Source organism: Armigeres subalbatus, unplaced genomic scaffold (genome assembly GCF_024139115.2).
Source record: "Armigeres subalbatus isolate Guangzhou_Male unplaced genomic scaffold, GZ_Asu_2 Contig138, whole genome shotgun sequence".
Taxonomy (NCBI): Eukaryota; Metazoa; Arthropoda; class Insecta; order Diptera; family Culicidae; genus Armigeres; species Armigeres subalbatus.
This window is the reverse complement of record NW_026942154.1, coordinates 66535-88024: the sequence shown is the minus strand read 5'-3', so window position 1 is coordinate 88024 and position 21490 is coordinate 66535. Positions and strand designations below refer to the sequence as shown.

Below are 21490 nucleotides of genomic sequence, written 5' to 3'. Positions count from 1 at the left end.
TTTGTACAAATTGGAGAACCTAAACGGGATCGATTGAGATAATTAAAAATTAAGGAAAGTTCAAATCATATTTAATACAAAAAAATCGGTGCAATCAAAGTTGATTGCTCTAGTTCCGGGTATAAGTAACCCGGCGTTACTTATTATGATATACAATTACTATGTCTGAAACTCAACTTTAGCCAACTTGATTGAATGGGATATCTAGGGTCTTCATAAATACATGACCTACTTTAGAAACTTGTAAACTCTGAAATATAATGAAATGAACAAATGAGTCTACCAATTCTCTCATTATGTTTGAGATTACTGCACTATTTTTTACAAAGAGACAAATGCAGATTTGAAAATTTTCCCGGTGATTATTAAATTTCCCGCATATTTCCCGATATTTTCCCGGTGATTTTCAATTCCCGGTTATTTCCCGGTTCTCCCGGTTTTCCCGGTTCGCTGGTCACCATGCTTCAGTGTCTCGTACTTGACTCGACTGTCGAGTCAAGTACGAGACACTGAAGACGGCCTTACTGTTGAGGTCGAAATACGTATCTGTCAAGATACAATTAAGTGGTGGAATTCAAGGGGATTGTATAAACTCGTCTTATGACAGGGGATTGCGAATGTGTTAACTATTGCTTCGTAATGGTCAACTTTTCGAAATAACTTAAATCTAGCCACGCCCTCTCTTCTCTTCCATATCGGCAAACGTTTTCCTAAAGTAATTTGGCACTTTTCTAATAATTGCGTGTATGATAATTATTCATACTATTATCGATACTAATGACCATGTTTTGCATTATCTATAAATATTTGTGCTAATTATAAGAACTGTTGAAAGCTAGTACTGAGTACAACGTGAACGGTAGAGCGTAAAATGTCTAAATACTTTTCAATTTAGATAACATGATTCGTACGTCGGCACCATGTACTTAATGTTAATGAAAGCGTCCTCTCCGCCATGGCGCTCCAGCACCTGCAACGTCTCATCGATCAGATCGCCCACGTTCATGTTGTTCTTTTGGCCGTAGTCAATGGCATCACCGGAATTAACTGCGGCGTGAGTTAAAGGGAAATAAAAATAAGATAGAAAACTGTTTTTAGTAACTTATGCGTGCAAACTTTTCCGACTTTTGCGAATATCCTGGGTATTGCAATTTTTCTTCAAGTAGATTTTCAACGGCATATTGTAATGCACAATTCTTGGTTTCCCACACATTTCATCGATTCAAAAAAAACAAATTTATACAAAAAAATTGTTCTTTTAATAAATGTTTTGAGTTTGAAATAGATAATAATTTTCCCTTAGTATCACCACAGACAAACAGACGTAACAGCTAGAACAGAAATCCATCGCCCAGTTAGTTTACCACCACCTTACGTGCATGTTGTACGAAACAAAGTTTAGTACGACAATGTCAACAGAAGGCGCTAGTGTGAGATGCCAAATACAAGGGTATACGATGCGCAGGACATCTAACGCAGGGTGTATGTAGTATGTTTCTCCAGAGTGTATGTAATTAAGAGTGGCGACACTGTCAGAATTGGAATAAAATTCATCTGTCATTCCCATACAAAATCGTGTTCCAAACGAGCAGGAGACCTGTCAAATGCGGCACATGTCGCCACTCTTAATTACATACACTCTGCTCTACACGAGCAGTTTGAATCCTACACTGCGACTTAGGTATTATATTTATTTCTTCAGACAAAGGCCGAAGTGGCCTGTGTGGTATATTCGGCTCGGTCCATGACTGCAAGTCGCCAACCACGCAGTCTACGGAGGGTCCGCAAGTCATCTTCCACCTGATCGATCCACCTTGCTCGCTGCGCACCTCGCCTTCTTGTGCCCATCGGATCGTTGTCGAGAACCATTTTCACCGGGTCACTGGACGACATTCTGACTACGTGCCCGGCCCACCGCAAGTCGTCAGATTTTCACGGTGTGAACGATGGATGGCTCTCCCAACAGCTGATGCAACTCGTGTTCATTCGCCTCCTCCACGTACCGTCCGCCATCTGCACCCCACCATAGATGGTACGCAGCACTTTCCTTTCGAAGACTCCAAGTGCGCGTTGGTCCTCCACGAGCATCGTCCAGGTCTCGTGTCCGTAGAGTACTACCGGTCTAATGAGCGTTTTGTAGATTGTCAGTTTGGTACGGCGGCTAACTCTATTCGATCGGAGCGTCTTGCGGAGTCCAAAGTATGTACGATTTCCAGCCACTATGCGTCTCCGAATTTCTCTGCTGGTATCATTTTCGGCAGTCACCAGTGAGCCCAAGTACACAAATTATTCTACCACCACGATTTCGTCACCACCGATGCAAACTCGCAGTGGGTGGCTCACATTTATGTTTTGTTCGAATAACTTGTTTGACGAAATCCCAACGTGCAAATTTATGACAAATAACATTATAGCGTGGCACGGCAAATGCTGGGTAAAGCGTACCATTGGTACTTCGCGTACCTGAAGGAATAAAATAGACCCCATCTCGCGGTCCTTAGCCTCTTACCCAGCAACTCCTATCCCTACCTCCCCGCGGTGCTGGCCGGGATACGAGCAACCCTAGGGAAGATCGGGTAACCAACCCCAGTGGGAACTATGGTCGTATGCTGACAGGGAAGGGGGTTTGCTCCTCTCCGGAGGTGCAAATCTTATTGAGCGTCTGTTCTCCATGTCAGGATCGGCTCACAACAGCGTCTGTTCTCCATGTTAGGGGCGGCTGATCATCGTCCGAGTGCCAGCGAGGGACTCTAAAATGAAACTGTGCACCATGGTCCACCGGAAATAAGGAGGAATGGTCCTCCGGAAATTTAGGGGTTTGGTGTCAGGCCCTGCAAGCCAGCCTTTAAAAATCATAAGCAACGAACAATCAACAAGAGAGTACGGACCGGAACCATCGGCGAAGACCAATGCGACGAAAAGGGACTAGCGATTGGAAACTCGGTTCGTGGAACTGCAAATCTCTCAACTTACGGAGCACACGCATACTCGCCGATGTGCTCAAGGACCGTGGATTCGGCATCGTAGCGCTGCAGGAGGTTTGTTGGAAGGGATCAATGGTGCGAACGTTTAGAGGTAATCATACCATCTACCAGAGCTGCGGCAGCACACACGAGCTGGGAACAGCTTTCATAGTGATGGGCGACATGCAAAGGCGCGTGATCGGGTGGTGGCCGATCAACGAGAGAATGTGCAGGTTGAGGATCAAAGGCCGGTTCTTCAACTTCAGCATAATCAACGTCCATAGCCCACACTCCGGAAGCACTGATGATGATAAGGACGCATTCTACGCGCAGCTGGAACGTGAGTACGACAGCTGCCCAAGCCACGACGTCAAAATCATCATAGGAGATTTGAACGCTCAGGTTGGCCAAGAGGAGGAGTTTAGACCGACTATTGGAAAGTTCAGCGCTCACCGGCTGACGAACGAAAACGGCCTACGACTAATTGATTTCGCCGCCTCCAAGAATATGGCCATTCGCAGCACCTACTTCCAACACAGCCTCCCGTATCAGTACACCTGGAGATCACCACTGCAGACAGAATCACAAATCGACCACGTTCTGATTGATGGACGGCACTTCTCCGACATTATCGACGTCAGGACTTATCGTGGCGCTAACATCGACTCTGACCACTATCTGGTGATGGTTAAACTGCGCCCAAAACTATCCGTCATCAACAATGTTCGGTACCGACGACCGCCGCGGTACGACCTAGAGCGACTGAAGCAACCTGATGTCGCCACTGCATACGCGCAGCATCTCGAGGCAGCGTTGCCGGAAGAGGGTGAGCTCGATGGGGCCCCTCTTGAGGACTGCTGGAATACAGTCAAAGCAGCCATTAACGACGCAGCGGAGAACAACGTCGGGTATATGGGTCGAAGTCGACGGAACGATTGGTTCGACGAAGAGTGCAGACAGATTCTGGAGGAGAAGGACGCAGCGCGGGCGGTCGCGCTGCAGCAAGGTACCCGGCAGAACGTGGAACGTTATAGACGGAAGCGGAGACAACAGACCCGCCTTTTTCAGGAGAAGAAACGCCGCCTGGAAGAAGCGGAGTGCGAGGAGATGGAACAGCTGTGCCGTTCTCAAGATACACGCAAGTTCTATCAGAAGCTCAACGCATCCCGCAAAGGCTTCGTGCCGCGAGCCGAAATGTGCCGGGGTAAGGATGGGAGCATCTTGACGGACGAACGTGTGGTGATCGAAAGGTGGAAGCAGCACTACGAGGAACATCTGAATGGCGCTGAGAGTACAGGCAATGAAAGTCAAGGCAGCGGAGGAGATGACTACGTCAGTTCAGCGGACGATGGAAGCCAACCAGCCCCCACCTTGAGGGAAGTTAAGGATGCCATTCAACAGCTAAAGGCCAATAAAGCAGCTGGTAAGGATGGTATCGGAGCTGAGCTCATCAAGATGGGCCCGGAAAAGCTGGCCACTTGCCTACACAAACTGATAGTCAGAATCTGGGAAACCGAACAGCTACCGGAGGAGTGGAAGGAAGGGGTTATATGCCCCATCTACAAGAAGTGTGCTGGAGTGTGAGAACTTTCGAGCGATCACCATCCTTAACGCCGCCTACAAAGTGATATCCCAGATCATCTTCCGTCGTCTGTCACCATTAGTGAATGAGTTCGTGGGAAGTTATCAAGCCGGCTTCGTTGACGGCCGCTCGACAACGGACCAGATCTTTACTGTACGGCAAATCCTTCAAAAATGCCGTGAATACCAGGTCCCAACGCACCATCTGTTCGTTGATTTCAAGGCGGCATACGACAGTATAGACCGCGTAGAGCTATGGAAAATTATGGACGAGAACAGCTTCCTGGAAAGCTTACCAGACTGATCAAAGCAACGGTGGATGGTGTGCAAAACTGTGTAGCGAAGATCTCAGGCGAACACTCCAGTTCGTTCGAATCGCGCCGGGGACTAAGACAAGGTGATGGACTTTCGTGCCTGTTGTTCAACATTGCGCTAGAAGGTGTCATGCGGAGAGCCGGGTGTAACAGCCGGGAACGATTTTCAACAGATCCAGTCAATTTATTTGCTTCGCGGATGACATGGACATTGTCGGCCGAACATTTGCAAACGTGGCAGAACTGTACACCCGCCTGAAACGTGAAGCAACAAAAGTTGGACTGGTGGTGAATGCGTCAAAGACAAAGTACATGCTTGTGGGTGGAACCGAGCGCGACAGGGTCCGCCTGGGAAGCAGTGTTACGATAGACAGGGGATACCTTCGAGGTGGTCGAGGAATTCGTCTACCTCGGATCCTTGCTAACGGCTGACAACAACGTTAGTCGTGAAATACGAAGGCGCATCATCTGTGGAAGTCGGGCCTACTACGGGCTCCAGAAGAAACTGCGGTCGAAAAAGATTCGCCACCGCACCAAATGTGTCATGTACAAGACGTTAATAAGACCGGTAGTCCTCTACGGACATGAAACATGGACAATGCTCGAGGAGGACTTGCAAGCACTCGGAGTATTCGAGAGACGGGTGCTTAGGACCATCTTTGGCGGTGTACAAGAAGACGGTGTGTGGCGGCGAAGAATGAACCATGAGCTCGCCCAGCTCTACGGCGAACCCAGTATCCAGAAGGTAGCTAAAGCCGGAAGGGTACGATGGGCAGGGCATGTTGCAAGAATGCCGGACAGCAACCCTGCAAAGATGGTGTTCGCTTCCGATCCGGCAGGTACGAGACGACGTGGAGCGCAGCGAGCGAGATGGGCAGACCAGGTGCAGAACGACTTGGCGAGCGTGGGGCGTATTCGAGGATGGAGAGATGCGGCCTCGAACCGTGTATTGTGGCGTCAAATTGTTGATTCAGTGTTATCTGTATAGATGTAGACTAAATAAATGAATGAACATTATAGCGTATTACCAAATTGATGCCTGTATTTTCCCGATAGAAAATGCTGAAAAGTGAAAAATATTTTGACCGGAATAAGGGTACATCTAAATCTACTCGTTCCTTATTCCGCTCATTGGGTTTGAATTCCGCAAATTTCCGTGTTTGAGAATATAATCTATGAGCAAAACAAAATACATCGTACATGAAGCCATATGAATGGTGAACATTTGAAATTCTATCCCGCAAGCAGGCAGACCGAAAGGAATTCCGTTAACGATTCTACTCGAAAACGTTATGAGACCTTTTACAACTCGTGCCGGGAAAATACAGTTTTTTCAGTTAATGATTCAATGATGATTTATAAAGTGAATGCTGGACAATGTTAAGAAAGAGTTTCCGGAGAATACGGACCATTTTAAACAGCACAATCCATAATTGCGGAGTTTTTGTTTGAAAGCTTTATCTGGAAATTTTTTGTCGAATTTCTATTAAAAAAACACTGCCCTCTCTGAGCTGCAAATAAGGTTATGTTTTACCGAAATCCGTAAATACTTCGTAGAAGTAGGGTTATCCAGTACTTTGAAGAACCGGAACTTTAAGGAATATTCAATTTGAACGAAACAGTGGTACGAACAATTCCAAACTAACAGAGACTTTGTTTTGGAAGGTTCAGGTCAGAATTAAAGGCCTAGAATCCAGGCTCTAGTCAAAATTACGTTGAGGATAAGGTGTAAAACTCCGATAAGGAATCGTATCTGTCCTTTTCTGTGGTACCTAATGCAACTGGGCATCCAGCATCAATGTTCATGTTGAATATATCTCGAATGCTAAGTGAAACAAACGAAAAAACAGTCAACTTGGCTATACTCATTCATTGTATTTTAAATTTGGAAGGAAATTACATTTTAAGCTTTTTATTTGCAATATTAATAAATGAAAAAATGGATTTGTGAGAAAAATGATACCTGGAAATGAAAATGATGCAAGAAATCAAATGTTTTCAGGTGATTGGAATTAGGAACACGAATGAACGGAATTAGGAACAATGCCATTTCAGATGATTGAAATAAGGACCACATAATTGGTCAATTTTGTTTTCACTAGTGGAGCCTAAGTCTATGAATGCATCCCAACATATTTTATTTTCAATTGTATATAGAAAATGACACTATGTAGTGAAATTGCAGCTTCAAAATACTAAACGGCTATTTTTTAGAGCTTTTAGACATAGCGCATTGTCTTAGGTGAACGGAATAAGGGCAGAGCACGGTATATCGTGCCTGGTTCGCCCTCGTGCGGTGTTGCAGCAATCTGGCCATGCTGCATTTTTCTCTTCCACTAACTGCTCACATAAGCCGTCATACCAGTCGGTTCTCTGATCCTTGGGCACCGTGCCAAGTGCAGCGGTTGCGGTGCTATCAATGGCTGATCGAATATCTCTCCAGCCATCTTCAAGAGACGCTGCGCCTAGCTGCTCTTCCGTTGGGAGTGCCACTTCCAGCTGTTGCGCGTAGTCATGGACTAGTCTACCGTCTTATAGCCACCCGATCTTAAGCTGCGGCGTTCGACTACGACGCGCATGGGCGCAGCCAGGATTTCGAGAAGGGGTGGGCCAACTTTTTTGGTCTTCTAAATCGTAGTTTTATAAAAACACATGAATATTAACACATGAAATCAAATCCAAACCAAATCGAAACAATAATTATTAAAACAATAATGGATTTAAAAATGCGTGATTTATTGCTCATCAGATATTTTTAAAAAAAAGTAAGAAAAATATTAACGAACTTAGTATTCAGAAAGATTTCTCCGAAAATTCCTCCTGGAATTCTTCCAGGAGTTCCACCGGCATTTCCACCAAGAATTTCTCTAGGATTTCCTTCGAGAATTATTCCGGAAGTTCTATCGGCAGTTCCTCTGAAAATTCTTCCGGGGATTTCGGCAGAATTGGAATTTATTTAGGCTTCTTCAGAAATTTATATAGATTTTCCACCAGAAGCTCCTCCGAGAATTTCTCTGCGAGCTCCTCAGGGAATTCTCCGGGAGGTCCTCTGATGATGATGATGGTCCAGCTACAAACCCCAACAAAGGTTTCAGCTAGACGAGATTTGTCTATAAGATGAATTCTCTTGTTTCCGAGAATGCTTCTGGTAGTTTCCCCGGGGTTCCTTTGAAAATTCTCCAGGGAGTTTCTTCAGAAATTCTTCCAGAAAATTCCTTCGAGAGTTCCTCCGGGAATTCCACCAGCAATTCATCCGGGAGTTTCTCCGGAAATTCCTCCGGGAGTTCCACCAGAAGCTATTCCAGGAAATTATTCAGGCTTTTTTCAGGAAATCAGAAATTCAGAAATTAAGCTGAAAATTCCTCCCGAAGTTCTTCCGATAGTTTCTCTGGGAGCTCATACGGGAGGTCCTCTAGGAATTCTTCTAGGAGTTCCTCCTGAAATTCCTCCGGGAGTTCTTACGGGAGATCTTACGGGAGCTCCTCCGGCAGTTCCTTCGGGAATTCCTCCGGGAGATCCACCAGCAGTTTCTACGAGAATCCCTCCGGGAGTTTCACCTGCAGTTTCTCCGGGTGTTTCTCTGAAAAGGAACTCCCGGAGGAACTTATTGAAGAACTACAGGAAGAATTTCCGGAGGAAATCCAGGAGGAACTCTCGTAAGAATTCTAGGATGAACTCCCAAAGGAACTTCCGTAAGAATTCCAGGAGGAACTCCTGGAAGAATTCTTAAAAGAACCTCCCGGAGGAATTCCCGTAAAAACTCCCAGAGAAATTCTCCGAGGAACTTCTGGAAGAATTTGTAGATAAATGCCTAAAGAAATGCTAAATGAATTCCTGGAAGAAAGCCTGATTGAATTCCCGAAGGAATTACTGATGGAACTTTAGAGGAACATCCGGCGGAATACCCTAGAGGAAGAGAAAAAATATTTCTGAAGGAACTTCCAAAATCCCATTTCCCGTGAAATTCCTGCCAAATATCGTCCAGGAATTCCCTGTAAAGTTCCTGGAGGTATTACCGGAGAATTTCTTGGAAAAACTCCTGGAAGAACTCCCGGAGGAACTCCCACAAGCACTTCAGGAGGAATTCCCACATTGAAGTCCTGAAATAATTCTTAGAGAAGTTCCTAAAGGAATTTCCGAAAAAAATATCTGAAGGAATTCCCAGAAAAATACCAGGAGGAATTAATGCAGAAATTCCCAGATGAAATCCTGAAAGTATTCCCAGATGAGTTTCTGAAGAAAATCTCTGCGGATTGTTCCGAAGAAATTTGTGGAAGTACTCTTGGCAGATATCCGAGTAAATTCCGAGTGAAGTCCGGAAGGAATTCTAGTACACTTCCGCGGAAAATCTCCCGGAAAAATTCCTGAAGGAATTCCTGGAGAAGTACCTGAAGGAACTCCCGAAAAAATACCTGTAAGAATTTCTGGGGAAATACATGAAGATATTTCTAGAGGATTTCTTGAAGGATATTCTGAAGTAATTGCGAAAAGAATTCCAGATTGGAATGCTAGATGATTTCGCTATTGAATGTTTGGAGGTATTCCTGGAAAATTACCTGGAAGTAATCCCTGAAGAATTAAAGGAAGAGTTCCGAGATCCCGGAGAAGTTCCTAGAAGAATTTCCGAAGGAATTTCTTATAGATTTACAAGTGAAATTATGGAGCTAAATCGGAGGATTTCCGTCATAAATTTTTGAAGAAACTTCTGGTAGAATTTTGGGAAGAAATTCCGTATGTATTCTTGACGGAACTCTCGAATGCATGCCTGAAAGAATAGCCGAAGAAATATCTAGAAGTAAATCTTGGAGAGAAGAAAAGATATCTTCAAGGAATTTCCTCGTGAATTTCCTAAAAAAAATAGTGGGGGGTTTCTAGATAAGGAGGAGTTTTGAGCCCGAAATGTTTCGAGTTGTTTTGAACTTTCATATATTATGGCTCCTGGATGCCCTAATAAGTTTTGGGAATTTTTTGAATTTCAACCACCTATTTCTGTATATGATTGGATCGTAAAGTGCACATGTTTGAGGGAATTCATTTCAGTACCCGTTCAATCTTTCCACAATTTAGGGGGGCGACGGCCCCCCCTTGGCTACGCCCTTGACGACGCGTATTGTACACCGTCGAGAGTTTTGAGCGTAGGCATACTGTAACGAGGTAGTGGTCGGATTCAATATTCGCACTGCGGTAAGTGCGGACGTTCGTGATGTCGGAGAAGAATTTACCGTCGATTAGAACGTGGTCGATTTGGTTTTCCGTTTCTTGGTTAGGTGATCTCCATGTGGCCTTGAGGATATTTTTGCGGGAAAAGGGATATAAAGGGGATATACGATTTTGTGCTGATTGGGCACTTAGTGATCATTTCTGAAACCTGGCTTGTAACGCATCAAACTCCATAATTTTGAACACTCAATAAAGTTCATTCATATTGATCGTTGAGGCAATGAGGCAGTGATCCATGTTCAGGAATACGAGATGCGATTTTATCCCAATGTATCTACCAGATCAACCAAAGCTTATGCAATGTCTTCATCATCGGCAAATACCCAATCCGATCCAATAGACATATGCGAACCTTGCAAATCCAACTTTGTTGAATTGATACTCAAGGTAATCCAAAACGCTCTCAAGTGCAACCCAAAGTACCTATCGGACCAACCAAGGCTTTTTGCAATGTCCTCAACCGGTATGTGCCCAGCCTGGCTCAATTAGCACATGCGCACCATGCTACACGGTGTCTTTATCCGAAGAGGCTTGTTTTCAAAAAATCAGTATCTTTAAAACATCCACTACAGAAAAGTATAGGTTTTCCTGATTTTTTCCATACATTTTTGGGGGTGTTAAATCAGCTATATTTTGAGATTTATATGATTTTTGTATTTTGTTTCGTTTTCCATCTCATTGAACATATATTTATCTCATCGCAAAACAAAGAAATACAGCACCAATCTCGATGCTTCTTTTTGCTAACATACTTGCTCACTGCTGAAAAAAAATCACAAAAATAAAACACAAATCAAATTCCTTTTCATTGCTTTGTTTTTGATGGGATGGAAATGGGAGCTATGCGATGAAGTACCGAACCGTTCCCCTAAATGATCGTGATGAAATCGGGAAAAAGATAAAAGTAATGACTATTTGTATACTTGATAAGACAGTGTTGAAGCTAGTCTGGAATTATTCAACAGCGTTAGAATATAAATATAAATCGTAGCGGGCAGAACTTATTGGGGCAGGACTTATTGGAGATCTGGTTAGGGGTCGTACACTAATTACGTAGGATTTTTTTCTGGGTTTTTCAGCCACCCTCCCCCCTTGTAAGATTTTTTCCGAACAAAATAATGTTTATATGGAGCATACCCAAGTAACATTTTTATTTTTATAACACTCTTGACTCAAAAACTCCATTATTTACTCTTCAAGAGTGTTTTAAAACCATTATAAAACCAAAATGCTACTGGGGTAAGAAAACGATAGACCCTCCCTCTCCTTATAAGTGCTTATATAATAAGCGTACGGCCCCTTAGAGATTATAAACAATGTAGAAAGCCATGAATAAATTCAGAGCAGAAATTGTAAATCTTGTTCTTAAACATCCGAAATAAGTCAAAAGACATTGCTAAAAACCAATAAAATTAAAAGCCAATATTTTTAAAAATTGGATGTTAATATTCATTAAAAAAAGTGTGAGTGATCCTTATAATCTATAACGAATATATTCATTTAGCAATGAATATTCAGTTTTAATTCCATATCGTTCTCATCAACCATACAAAGCGTGTCAAAAACAAATACAAGGGTGGAGTCCAATTCTCACTAATAGTCAGCAAACTATAGAACGCAAATTCGTTACAACCCATTATCTTCTACTGTAATTATCCATCCATCTCGAAAGCTATTAGTAACACGCTTTCTTCGGATAAACGGACAAGAGTGGCATATAACGGGTATGCAAGCTAAATTTGATGAAGAGCACTAGCTCTGTGAAAGTTATTTAGAACGATTACCATCAGGGTCATCACCACAAAGCAAACTTTTCAAATAAAATAGTGGCCGCTTCAACAGCAGTCAACTCGAAGTACGAGCAGCACTCGCTCGGTGATAAATGGACGACGGGTGTGCTACCACACTTGCACGCTATAAGGCTTCTAAAATGACGTTCTCTCGAAAACGACAACTAAAACACAAATATAGACATAGCTTATATCATTTAAACTCACTGTTCTTCACTTTGTAGGCGTTAAACATGGGTAACAGTTGCCTATAGAACGGAACCAAGGCCGGCCCAATAAGATCCGATGCCATTACCAGCTGCTGAATAATCCGTAACGTGACACACATAACCTCCATATTCCGAGTGTTCAGAGCATCTGCAATGAAGACAAAACTCTCGTTCGTGTGCATTTGTAATGGGTTGGCGTGACTTACTCTTAATCGGTATAATTAGTTGGGGTATGACGGGGTAAATTTTGTCTCCCCCGTGAGAGAGCAGGTCCTGTACGCCCTGCCGTGCGTATGTTTTGTACGGGTGACGTGTTTCCGACAGTCCATCGAAGAACAACGGCAGATAGAGGCCGTAGTCTAGCTTGTCGATGTCCACGGTCCAGGCGATTTTATCTCCACCGGTTAAGTATTCCATCTTGATGGGCAAATCACCACGATCATAGTACATCCGGAAGGAAGTGGCTTTCGGTTGGAGCATGTACTTATCTGCAGGAAAAGTTTGGAATATTTGAATATTTCTCTTGTTCTACGAATAACATGAGCTAAACTTATGAATAAATATATCAAGCTAATATTAATAAAAAAAACTAATCATGGAACAAAATATACTCAGTGCTTAGACCACCTTAGACCACCTCGTAAATACACTGCACTGGAATATTTTTAAAAGTCTAAACAAAATTGAGATATGACATTAAGTTTCACTACTTGCTATTTAATTCAATTGTTCGACAGTTGGGGCCTCCAGTTAGCCTTGCGTGCGAAGGCGTAGGATTATCAATCCGGAGAAGGTGAATTCGTTCTTTGGTCTGGTCAAGCGCGTTTTCGGGTGAGGGCATTCTCGATGCCCTGAACACAATGTATTATGCTTGCCACATAAGATCTTTACAGGGCTGCTGTCCGGCATTTTTTTCAACAGGCCCTGCCCATCATATTCTTCCAGCTTTAGCTACCTTCTGAATAATCGGTTCGTCGTGGAGTTGGGCGAGCTCGTGGTTCATCCTTCGCCGCCACACACCGGCCACTTGCACAGCGCCATAGATGATCCTATGCGCCGGTCTTTCAAATACTACGAGTGCTTGAAGGTCCTCCTCGAGCATGGTCCAAGTTTAGGGTCCGTAGAGGACTACCGGTCTTATGAGCGTTTTGTACATGACATTTTTGGTGCGGGTGACCGCAGTTTCGTCTGGAGCCCATAAAAATCACGACTTCCACAGATGATGCGCCTTTGTATTTCACGACTAACATTATTATCAGCCGTGCTCCACTGACCGTTTAATTAACAAAAACAAATCTCCATCAAAACTAATACCTGAAGCTGAATTCTGGGGCTATACTGCATCTCTGGGAGGAATTTGAAAGTCGTAGCTGATGTACAGTGTCGGACAAAACTATAAAACCAGAGGCCGTTTTTTATACAAAATGACCAAGAAGGGCTGTATCTCGGCCTGTAGTTGGCTGTAGTTGTATCGGCCTGAAATTTTGACTGTCCGGGGGAATTTATCTGAATTAGTCTCAGCCGAGAATACACATTTTTTTTCGGACCACGTACTTCAGACTTGCAGGCCTCTGAAAGGACAAAAAATAGAACCACCAGGATCTCTACGACTAAGAAACAAGACAATAATAGGGGGAATGACGGCTTTGGCAGGTTTTGTTCTATTATGACTGACTAGGCTCAAATTTGGCCTAAACATTCTTTGCATATCAAAGAATATTGTGGCCAAATTTCATAAAATTTGGTCGACAAAACCCCCCCTGCCAATAATAGAACAAAACCTGCCAAAGCCGTCTTTCCCCCTACTATGTCAAAAAATATTAGTAAATAATTATTATTGGGCCGGTGAAAAACTAGCCCAAAGTGGTGGTCCTATTTCCAAGCCGAGATACTCACTCCGTGTCGAGCTACCGTGCGATACAGTCGTGGTTTTGTATCTCCGGGTCCTTGTTCGGATTTTTTCTCGTGCTGAGTTTTTTTTACCGTGTGAAAGTGTCGTTGAAGGATCCTTAGCTTATAGACTAGGAAGCGGAGCTCATTTGCGACGCAATTGAGTATCCGTGGAAAAAGTTTTTACGTGTTTTCTTTTAAAAAAAACCACGCTTGCGCAGAGTCAGTCGTAAGCATCCATCGAGCTGAACATCATCGCCGATTGTCTTCGTGGTGCGCTTGGGTTCTTCTTCTTCTTATTGGCATTACATCCCCACACTGGGACAGAGCCGCCTCGCAGCTTAGTGTTCATTAAGCACTTTCACAGTTATTAACTGCGAGGTTTCTAAGCCAAGTTACCATTTTTGCATTCGTATATCATGAGGCTAATACGATGATACTTTTATGCCCAGGGAAGTCGAGACAATTTCCAACCCGAAAATTGCCTAGACTGGCACCGGGAATCAAACCCAGCCACCCTCAGCATGGTCTTGCTTTGTAGCCGCGCGTCTTACCGCACGGCTAATTAGGGTGCGCTTAGGTTGTCTAGAGCTAACAGACAGCAGAAGACGTCGATCGACACATCGCCACCAACGCAGCCCAAGCCATCTGTTCGCTGTGTCCGGGTAGATACATACGTCAGGTTGGCCTCGTGCCCAGTGTTGAGAAATGTACATTAAAACACTCTGATTATGCCGTGGTTTTGTTTTTATTTTATTGTATGGAAGAATGAATGGTAAAAGGACATATCAACCATTCCCGTCCCTGCTCGTGCCACGGGCTATCGTCCGGTGCGTACCGCAGCAATCGTAGGCAGCTCTCGACGCAGCAATAAAAAGTTAAGTTAATTAGTTGAAACTTCCTATCTTTATTCCCCTTCGAGGTTAGCTGCGTGTCCTTGCAGCACCGAACATCGTAACTCGCTTTTTTAGAAGAACACCATGGTATCGTGCCAGCGCGTTGCCGGCTTTCCAGGTGGCCTTATCACGCCCTTCTGTCCTCGGAAGGTGGGAAGGGTCGACTTCGCGCCTGCTTCCCTCTGCACGACTGGTATCAAGAATGATGATGCCGCTTGCACCCCAAATTGACCTTTCTGCGATAAGGCCTATTCGCCAGCACACAGAGGGACTTGCCAACGCGGTGCCTACGCCTGCCCCAGCCTTGACGAGGACCCCTTTCCGTCCTCGGGCTCGGAACCTGCCCGGTTGACCGACGCCGCGAAAGCGACGATACCATGTTGTTCCTCGCGCGGCCACTTGTTCGATAAAAGGATCGAGTTCGACCACAGAGCATGACCACCGGTATGACCCATGAAGCCGACTCCGATCCCTTGGACCACCTCTTATTTGCGCCTGAACTAGCCATCCTTGAGTCCTCGCGCCACCTTATGTGTAGCTCCGAGACGATTTGGGCGATAGCCGATAAAACGGCGTTCCAGCCAACTTCATCTTTACACATCCTCCGAACTAGGTTGTCCGGTGTCCAGACCACATGTGGCAAGCATGTGGTCACACATTACGCGAAAACGTGGGCACACGAACAACACGTGTTCCGCCGTTTCCTCTAAACCTGCGCACACCAAACACTCGGGCGAGGCCGAGCAAGCCAGCTGCGTTACCTGCACTGTGATTTTGCAGCACGCTTAAACGCCGGGCACATCTAACCCCCCATGGGGTGCTTGCTGTTCACAGCTTTGCTGGAACAAATCAAACAATTGGGAGGGTTCGTGCAGCATTGTGCCTAGTCCCTCCAATCCGCAGCGTCGGCAGAGATTGCTTCTGTCAGGGACTTTGCAGTCCCATTGATTGTGCCAGACACTTGAAGCAAACTTCGGGTTGCTTGTATATGCCCACAGGGCATACCGACCATCCCACCTTGACGCTCCCTAACTTGACTACCTTGGAGGCGTCCGCTGCAGATAGCCGAACCAATGCTACCTGCGTCCCTGCCGGACCTTTCCGTAGCCGAACGGCTGCGGTGGGAGTCTCCACTTCACACTGTCGCCTCAGTGCCGTGACGAGCTCTTCGACTTCGGTGATCTCGTCCAGGTCTTTAACCCTTAGATTCACCTCCGTCGTGAGTGCCCTCACCTTGACCATCTCGCCTAGGACTTCCTCCGCCGGATCATCTCGCCCATCCGGGTACGTCTTATTCGCCGAGTTCACCGAGCTTGACGTCACTCCTCACGCCTTCAAGAATTCCGAGTACTTAGCCTCGTCCGCCGTGATGACTAGGGCATCGCCCCTGGAGCGATTGGCGCCTACCCTAGACTTCTTGCAACCCTCATTCACCTGGGCCTTATTTTCGGCCCTTGACGTCTTCGGTTTCCTCTTTTTCTTGACCAGGGTCCAGGCAGCGTCATCCCCCTCTATTTCCCTGGTCTGGTGCGGCTGAGAGCTCTGAGCCTCCCGTTACCCCTTACCACCGTCTTTCCTGGGTGGACGGACCTTTCCAGGTCCTTCTTCCCCCGGTTTTGGAGGTACCTGGCCGGGATTCAGATTCCCAGCCCCACTACCCTTGTTCGGGGTAGTAACCCTCCGCGTTTTGGAGTGGCCCCCAGGGAGCTCATCCCCTGGAGACTGTCTCCTCCGTTTTTGTGTCTGCTCCGTTGGAGCAGTCACCCCCGACGTACCCGCAAATACTTGAGCCTCAGTCTGGGTAGACTTTGGTACCACCGTCTTCGCTGGCACGCCTTCGGTCGATTCGACCTTGCCCGAGTCCGCGAATCCTTGGGCCTCAGTCTGGGTAGACCTCGACTCCACGGATTTCACGGGTTTACACTTGGCCGTCCCGACTGCCCTCTCCAGCTTGGCGTCCAGCATCGACTTTCGAAGTTTCTGCAAGCTCCTCTTGAGGTCCTTACTGATATTATGCTTCGATGACGCAAAGTCGATGATGGCGTCCAGCTGTTCCGTCGCTATCTCGAAGGCCGAAAGCCCATCGCGTTTGCGGTTCATCGCCTCCACAAGCCATGGGCCGTCAATAACCCCTACCGGCGTTTTTTTTGCCGAGATGAAGGTTAAGCGACCCTTGCTGGCGCTGCGCACTGAGCTGCCGACTATTGCCTCTGACCTTCTAGGTGGAAACCTGAACAACCCACCTCTTGCGAAGGGGTTGTCGCCTACACTACTACCACTAGTTGAAGAATTGACTTGGTTTTCCATTTTGGTCCCACGAGTTGCTCGGGAAAAGGGGTCCACCACGCCAGAGCCCAGCATGGCTCCGTTAAAGGCCTAGCTTATTATTTCACCCCTCTGGCCATGCATCCCCTCGGCACGGGTCGCTTGACTCTTTGGGATTAGGGGTTAGGGACGATGGTCCCGGTCTAACTCGCAGTGGCCATGGGGAGGTGACCCTTGGACAAAGTCCCTGCTGCCCCTTGTGTGTGTGTGTGTGTGCCTCGCTGCATCGGGACGTTTGGTCTCCGCAATGCGAAGGCTATGGGGGTTCATTGTATCCCTTGTCCCATGATCTTTTGTTGCATTCTGGTGTTCCATCTCAAAGAAAAATGGATACCAGTAACACCGTCTCCACCTCCCCTGTGAATAATGATACTTCTCCACTTACGTTGTTTTTTTTTGCGACCCAAAGGCAAACGTTTGATATCAGGTAGATCAGCAAAGATCTGCATCAGATCAGCAAGGTCTGTCACGACCATTGACATGGTTGGGTCCAGTAAGCTTCGCGTCACGGTCAGTGATCGCAAACAGGCCAACGAGATTGACACCAGTGAGCTTTTCACTCTCGAATATAGGGTGTATTTACCGTCAGCAGTGTGTGAGTTCGCGGGGGTGGCGACGGAGGGAAGTATGACATGCGACGATTTGCAACAAGGTTTCGGTCGTTTCAAGAACGTTTTGTTACCGGCGGGTAACATTTGTTACTTTTGTTAATTCGAGCGTAAAGATGTAGAGTTACATTGTGCGTAGGAAAGATTTGTAAACGGTGATTTCAAATCTTGCGGTGGGTGGCTGAAACGCAAGCCGCAGAATGAGCTACATCGCCCAGTGAGCGATGATATAGATAAAAGAGGGAAAGGCGGATACATAAAACGCGTCTTTTCTGTGAAGAGATGAGTGCCCTAGCAAGAGGCTGGAGGGACAGCGTAAAAAACAAGTGACGGTAGTCAGCGTTGTGGAATCAACGAGGAGAGTTCTTTCCTTCTCGGAAAATTGGAAGAAGTGTCAGAGTGAGTTGGTGCAAAGGTTTTTTTTTTCGCAATAAGGACGCCGGAGATTTTCGAGGCGCACCAATCGACCCGCATCATTGTTCGGCCACCCCGTCGCATAGCCACAGCAGTTTGTAGACTGCCTCCGTGCTTGGCCTCCCACCGGTGGCTCCATAGTCCGCCACTCGCAGGCTGAATCCTCATCCGGAAAATCTTCGGCTTTCCGCCGTAAATTACAACGACCGGCCGCTTGCTACCGTATCACCATCTGACTTTCCATCCGACACCTCACCATCCAAGCCACTGCCGACCGAAACGTCGCCTAGTCGTCTGTCGGCGGCATCTTCGTTCGGCTGCATCGCCGCCTAGTCCGGCCGCGTGTCAGCCGCTTTTTTCGTTAGGCCGTCCGTCAGCACCATTATTCGGCCTCCAGCCGACCGCCAGTGGCCGTATCATCGTCCGGCCGCGTTTTCGTTAGACCGTCCGGTAGCACCATTATTCGGCCTCCAGCCGACCGCCAGTGGCCGTATCATCACGCGGCCGTGTGTCAGCCGCTTTTTCATCCGGCCGCCTGGCCATCCGCCCGCCTTTTAGTCCGGCTTCCAACCGACCGCCTTTAACTGAACCACTGTCTTGCCACCATTGAACGACACCGAAGTCCGCTTCCCTACGCGGCCTGCAGGGTCATAACTATCTGACCTACCATCGGCTGCATCATTGGCCGGATTCCTTCTGGCATCATTTTCGTTCGGCAGCCCGCCGACTACCTCACCGCGTGCTCTATGGTGGACAGCACAATCGCCCGACCAACCTAGTCGTCACCTTATCGCCACCCACCTGTAAGTTTTTGTTTTGTTTTGTAATAAAAGCCTCCAAATCCATATTTCAGTTTTCTGGTTAGGTCCTTTGCGCTCTCGAAAACCTCCCCACACCAGTGACCCTGAGACCCGGAACAAAAGAGGCCTTTTGAGTCCACCCTAGACGGCTGCCGTGGCTATACCAGCAGCTAGCGGTTTAGGCCAGTTCCCTTCTGGAACTGAGCGGTTCCGGGGCCACAAAATTAGAGTCTTACAGTTTCTTTGTCTCCTGATGCGATACTGGATTGCAAACAAATGTATTCGGTGTCGCAGGAGGGAGAGAAGCGTAGTTATTCCCCGTCTGACTCTTTCTGCGTCACCTTTTCCGGGTCCGCACTGACTACGTAGTGATTGGCAAACTTCATCTACCTGTTCGGCTGTATGTACCGAAGGTGATGAATTGTGTTAATTGCAAGCAAGTGTGGCCCAGCACCGCTCAGTACTGCTGCAATAAACCTCGCTGTTCATAGTGCGGAGAGAAGCATGTGGCGCGTGCAAGACGCCACCGAAATGTGTCTATTGCAACGAAGGCCCTCCACATGCTCTTGAAGCTTGCCCGACGTACATACAGCACCGAATTCACCTGAAGCATTCTCTTCAGCAGCGTTCTCGACGTAGCTACACCGAAATGCTGAGGAAGGCCGCTTCACCAGTTGTTTCTGACACCATCTACTCGTCTTCCAAAGTTGGTAATGGGGCCTTTGTTTTCAAAGGCTCATCGAGGAAACGAGTAAAACAAAGCCAGCGTCCCTCGAAAGAGCCTATAAACGGCCACAAACTGAGCCCCATTCCAACATGGCGAAATCAAACGCAGGTGGAACTCAAAAACTTTCAACTTTTGTGGTTTCACATCAGGATGAACGAGTTTCCACCGCTTCCGGGGACATCTAAAATCCCAGATGCCTCATTTTTTGCGATTACTCAGCCAGAAAGAGAGCATAGAGAGCGAGCAGAACAACCTCTGAGCGCTCCAATGTTCACACTTTCTGGCATCGTGGAGCTCATCCTCAACGTCTTCGATGCTTCCGACCCCGTGAAGAACTAATTTCGATGACTTATTTCGTCGATAAGGCTCATATGATTTTGATTCTACAGTGGAACTGTCGAAGTATTCTTCCAAAATTAGATATTTTTAAATTTTTAGTTAGCAAATTACAATGCGATGTTTTTGCTTCATGTGAAACATGGCTAACACCATATGTAAACCTTCATTTTCCCGATTTTAACATCATTCGGCGCGATCGGGCAAATCCATATGGAGGGGTGCTTTTAGGGATAAAAAAACAGCACTCCTTCTATAGGGTCGATTTTGCTCCGATGTCAGGCACCGAAGCTGTCGCATGTCAGGTGACTATTCAAGGAAAAGACCTCAGTATCGTCTCGATATATCTTCTTCTAAACACCGCGATATCTCGTACAGATCTCTCGCACATCTGCTCGGTTATGCCAGAGCCACGGTTGCTCTTGGGAAATTTTAACTCCCACGGAACAGGCTGGGGGGAACTGTACGACGACAACCATTCATCAATGATATACCACCTCTGCGACGACTTTAACCGTTGTGTGACCGGCAAAAAAACACCCTTAACAGGCCGGCAGGGTACCCGGGTACCCACGAAACTAAAATACTTATATTTCTGGAAATTTTCAACCGATTTCAACAATTTGGGGCTTATTCGATTCAGAATTTTCTCTTCTATAAAGATGTTACCAGGATGAACCGATCTGGTCAATTCGATTTCTGGAAAATCCGGATTTCTAGGAACACGTCCTGCATAAATGATACTGATCGTGGATTTCAATAGCTAATCAGCTATATGGGTATTAAACTTCTAGATTTCATCAGTAGATTGATTCTTATCGATTTGGGTCCATCAGAAGTGCCGATTTTCGATTGGCCTTTCCAGAACAGGTTCCTCGAGGGGTCATAGGTGGCCATGAACATTGTTCAATGGAACATCAACAATATGGGTATCAAACTTCATGAAATTAACTCTTGCGTATGTCCTTCGTGATCCTGGGCTCACCAGACTAGTTGACTCAGGAGTGGCCATTCTGGAACGGGTTCCCCGGGAGCCGGGGTTGGCCAAAATTATTTCTCATTGGAACCCCAACAATATGGGTGTCAAATTTCTTGAAATTGTCTCAAGCGTTTATTTCTGATCTATTTGGGTTCATCAAACAAGTTCACCCCGGATCACCAATTCCGGAATAGGTTCCCTGAGGAGTCAAGAATGTTCATTAACATTTTCAGAGCTCATTGTTTTAAATCAATTTATCTAGCAGTGTGAGTGCAAAATAAATACAAGGACCACTCATGGACGCCGGGTGACCAGCAGGAGACCCACCATAAGACTCCGGACACTCGGAGATATGATCGATTCCAGAAATTCTTCTAAACAGATGTGACTTTTCATAAACCGTTTGTTTTAACATTGTCACATCAAAACCAATACATG

At 46.2% G+C, this 21490-nt stretch overlaps 1 protein-coding gene across 1 annotated transcript in view; it reads right to left on the bottom strand.

The window, feature by feature from the left end:
- Window positions 1–460: 460 nt before the first annotated feature.
- The window catches only part of LOC134202731 (parkin coregulated gene protein homolog), a 31654-nt gene continuing 10624 nt past the window's right edge, over window positions 461–21490 (bottom strand). The window contains exons 2-4 of the mRNA XM_062677734.1: window positions 12284–12565; window positions 12076–12225; window positions 461–1047 (exon numbers count right to left, since the gene is read on the bottom strand). Of these exons, the coding sequence (XP_062533718.1) occupies window positions 887–1047; window positions 12076–12225; window positions 12284–12565 (593 nt within the window). The 3' untranslated portion in view covers window positions 461–886. The remainder of the gene's footprint in view (window positions 1048–12075; window positions 12226–12283; window positions 12566–21490) is intronic.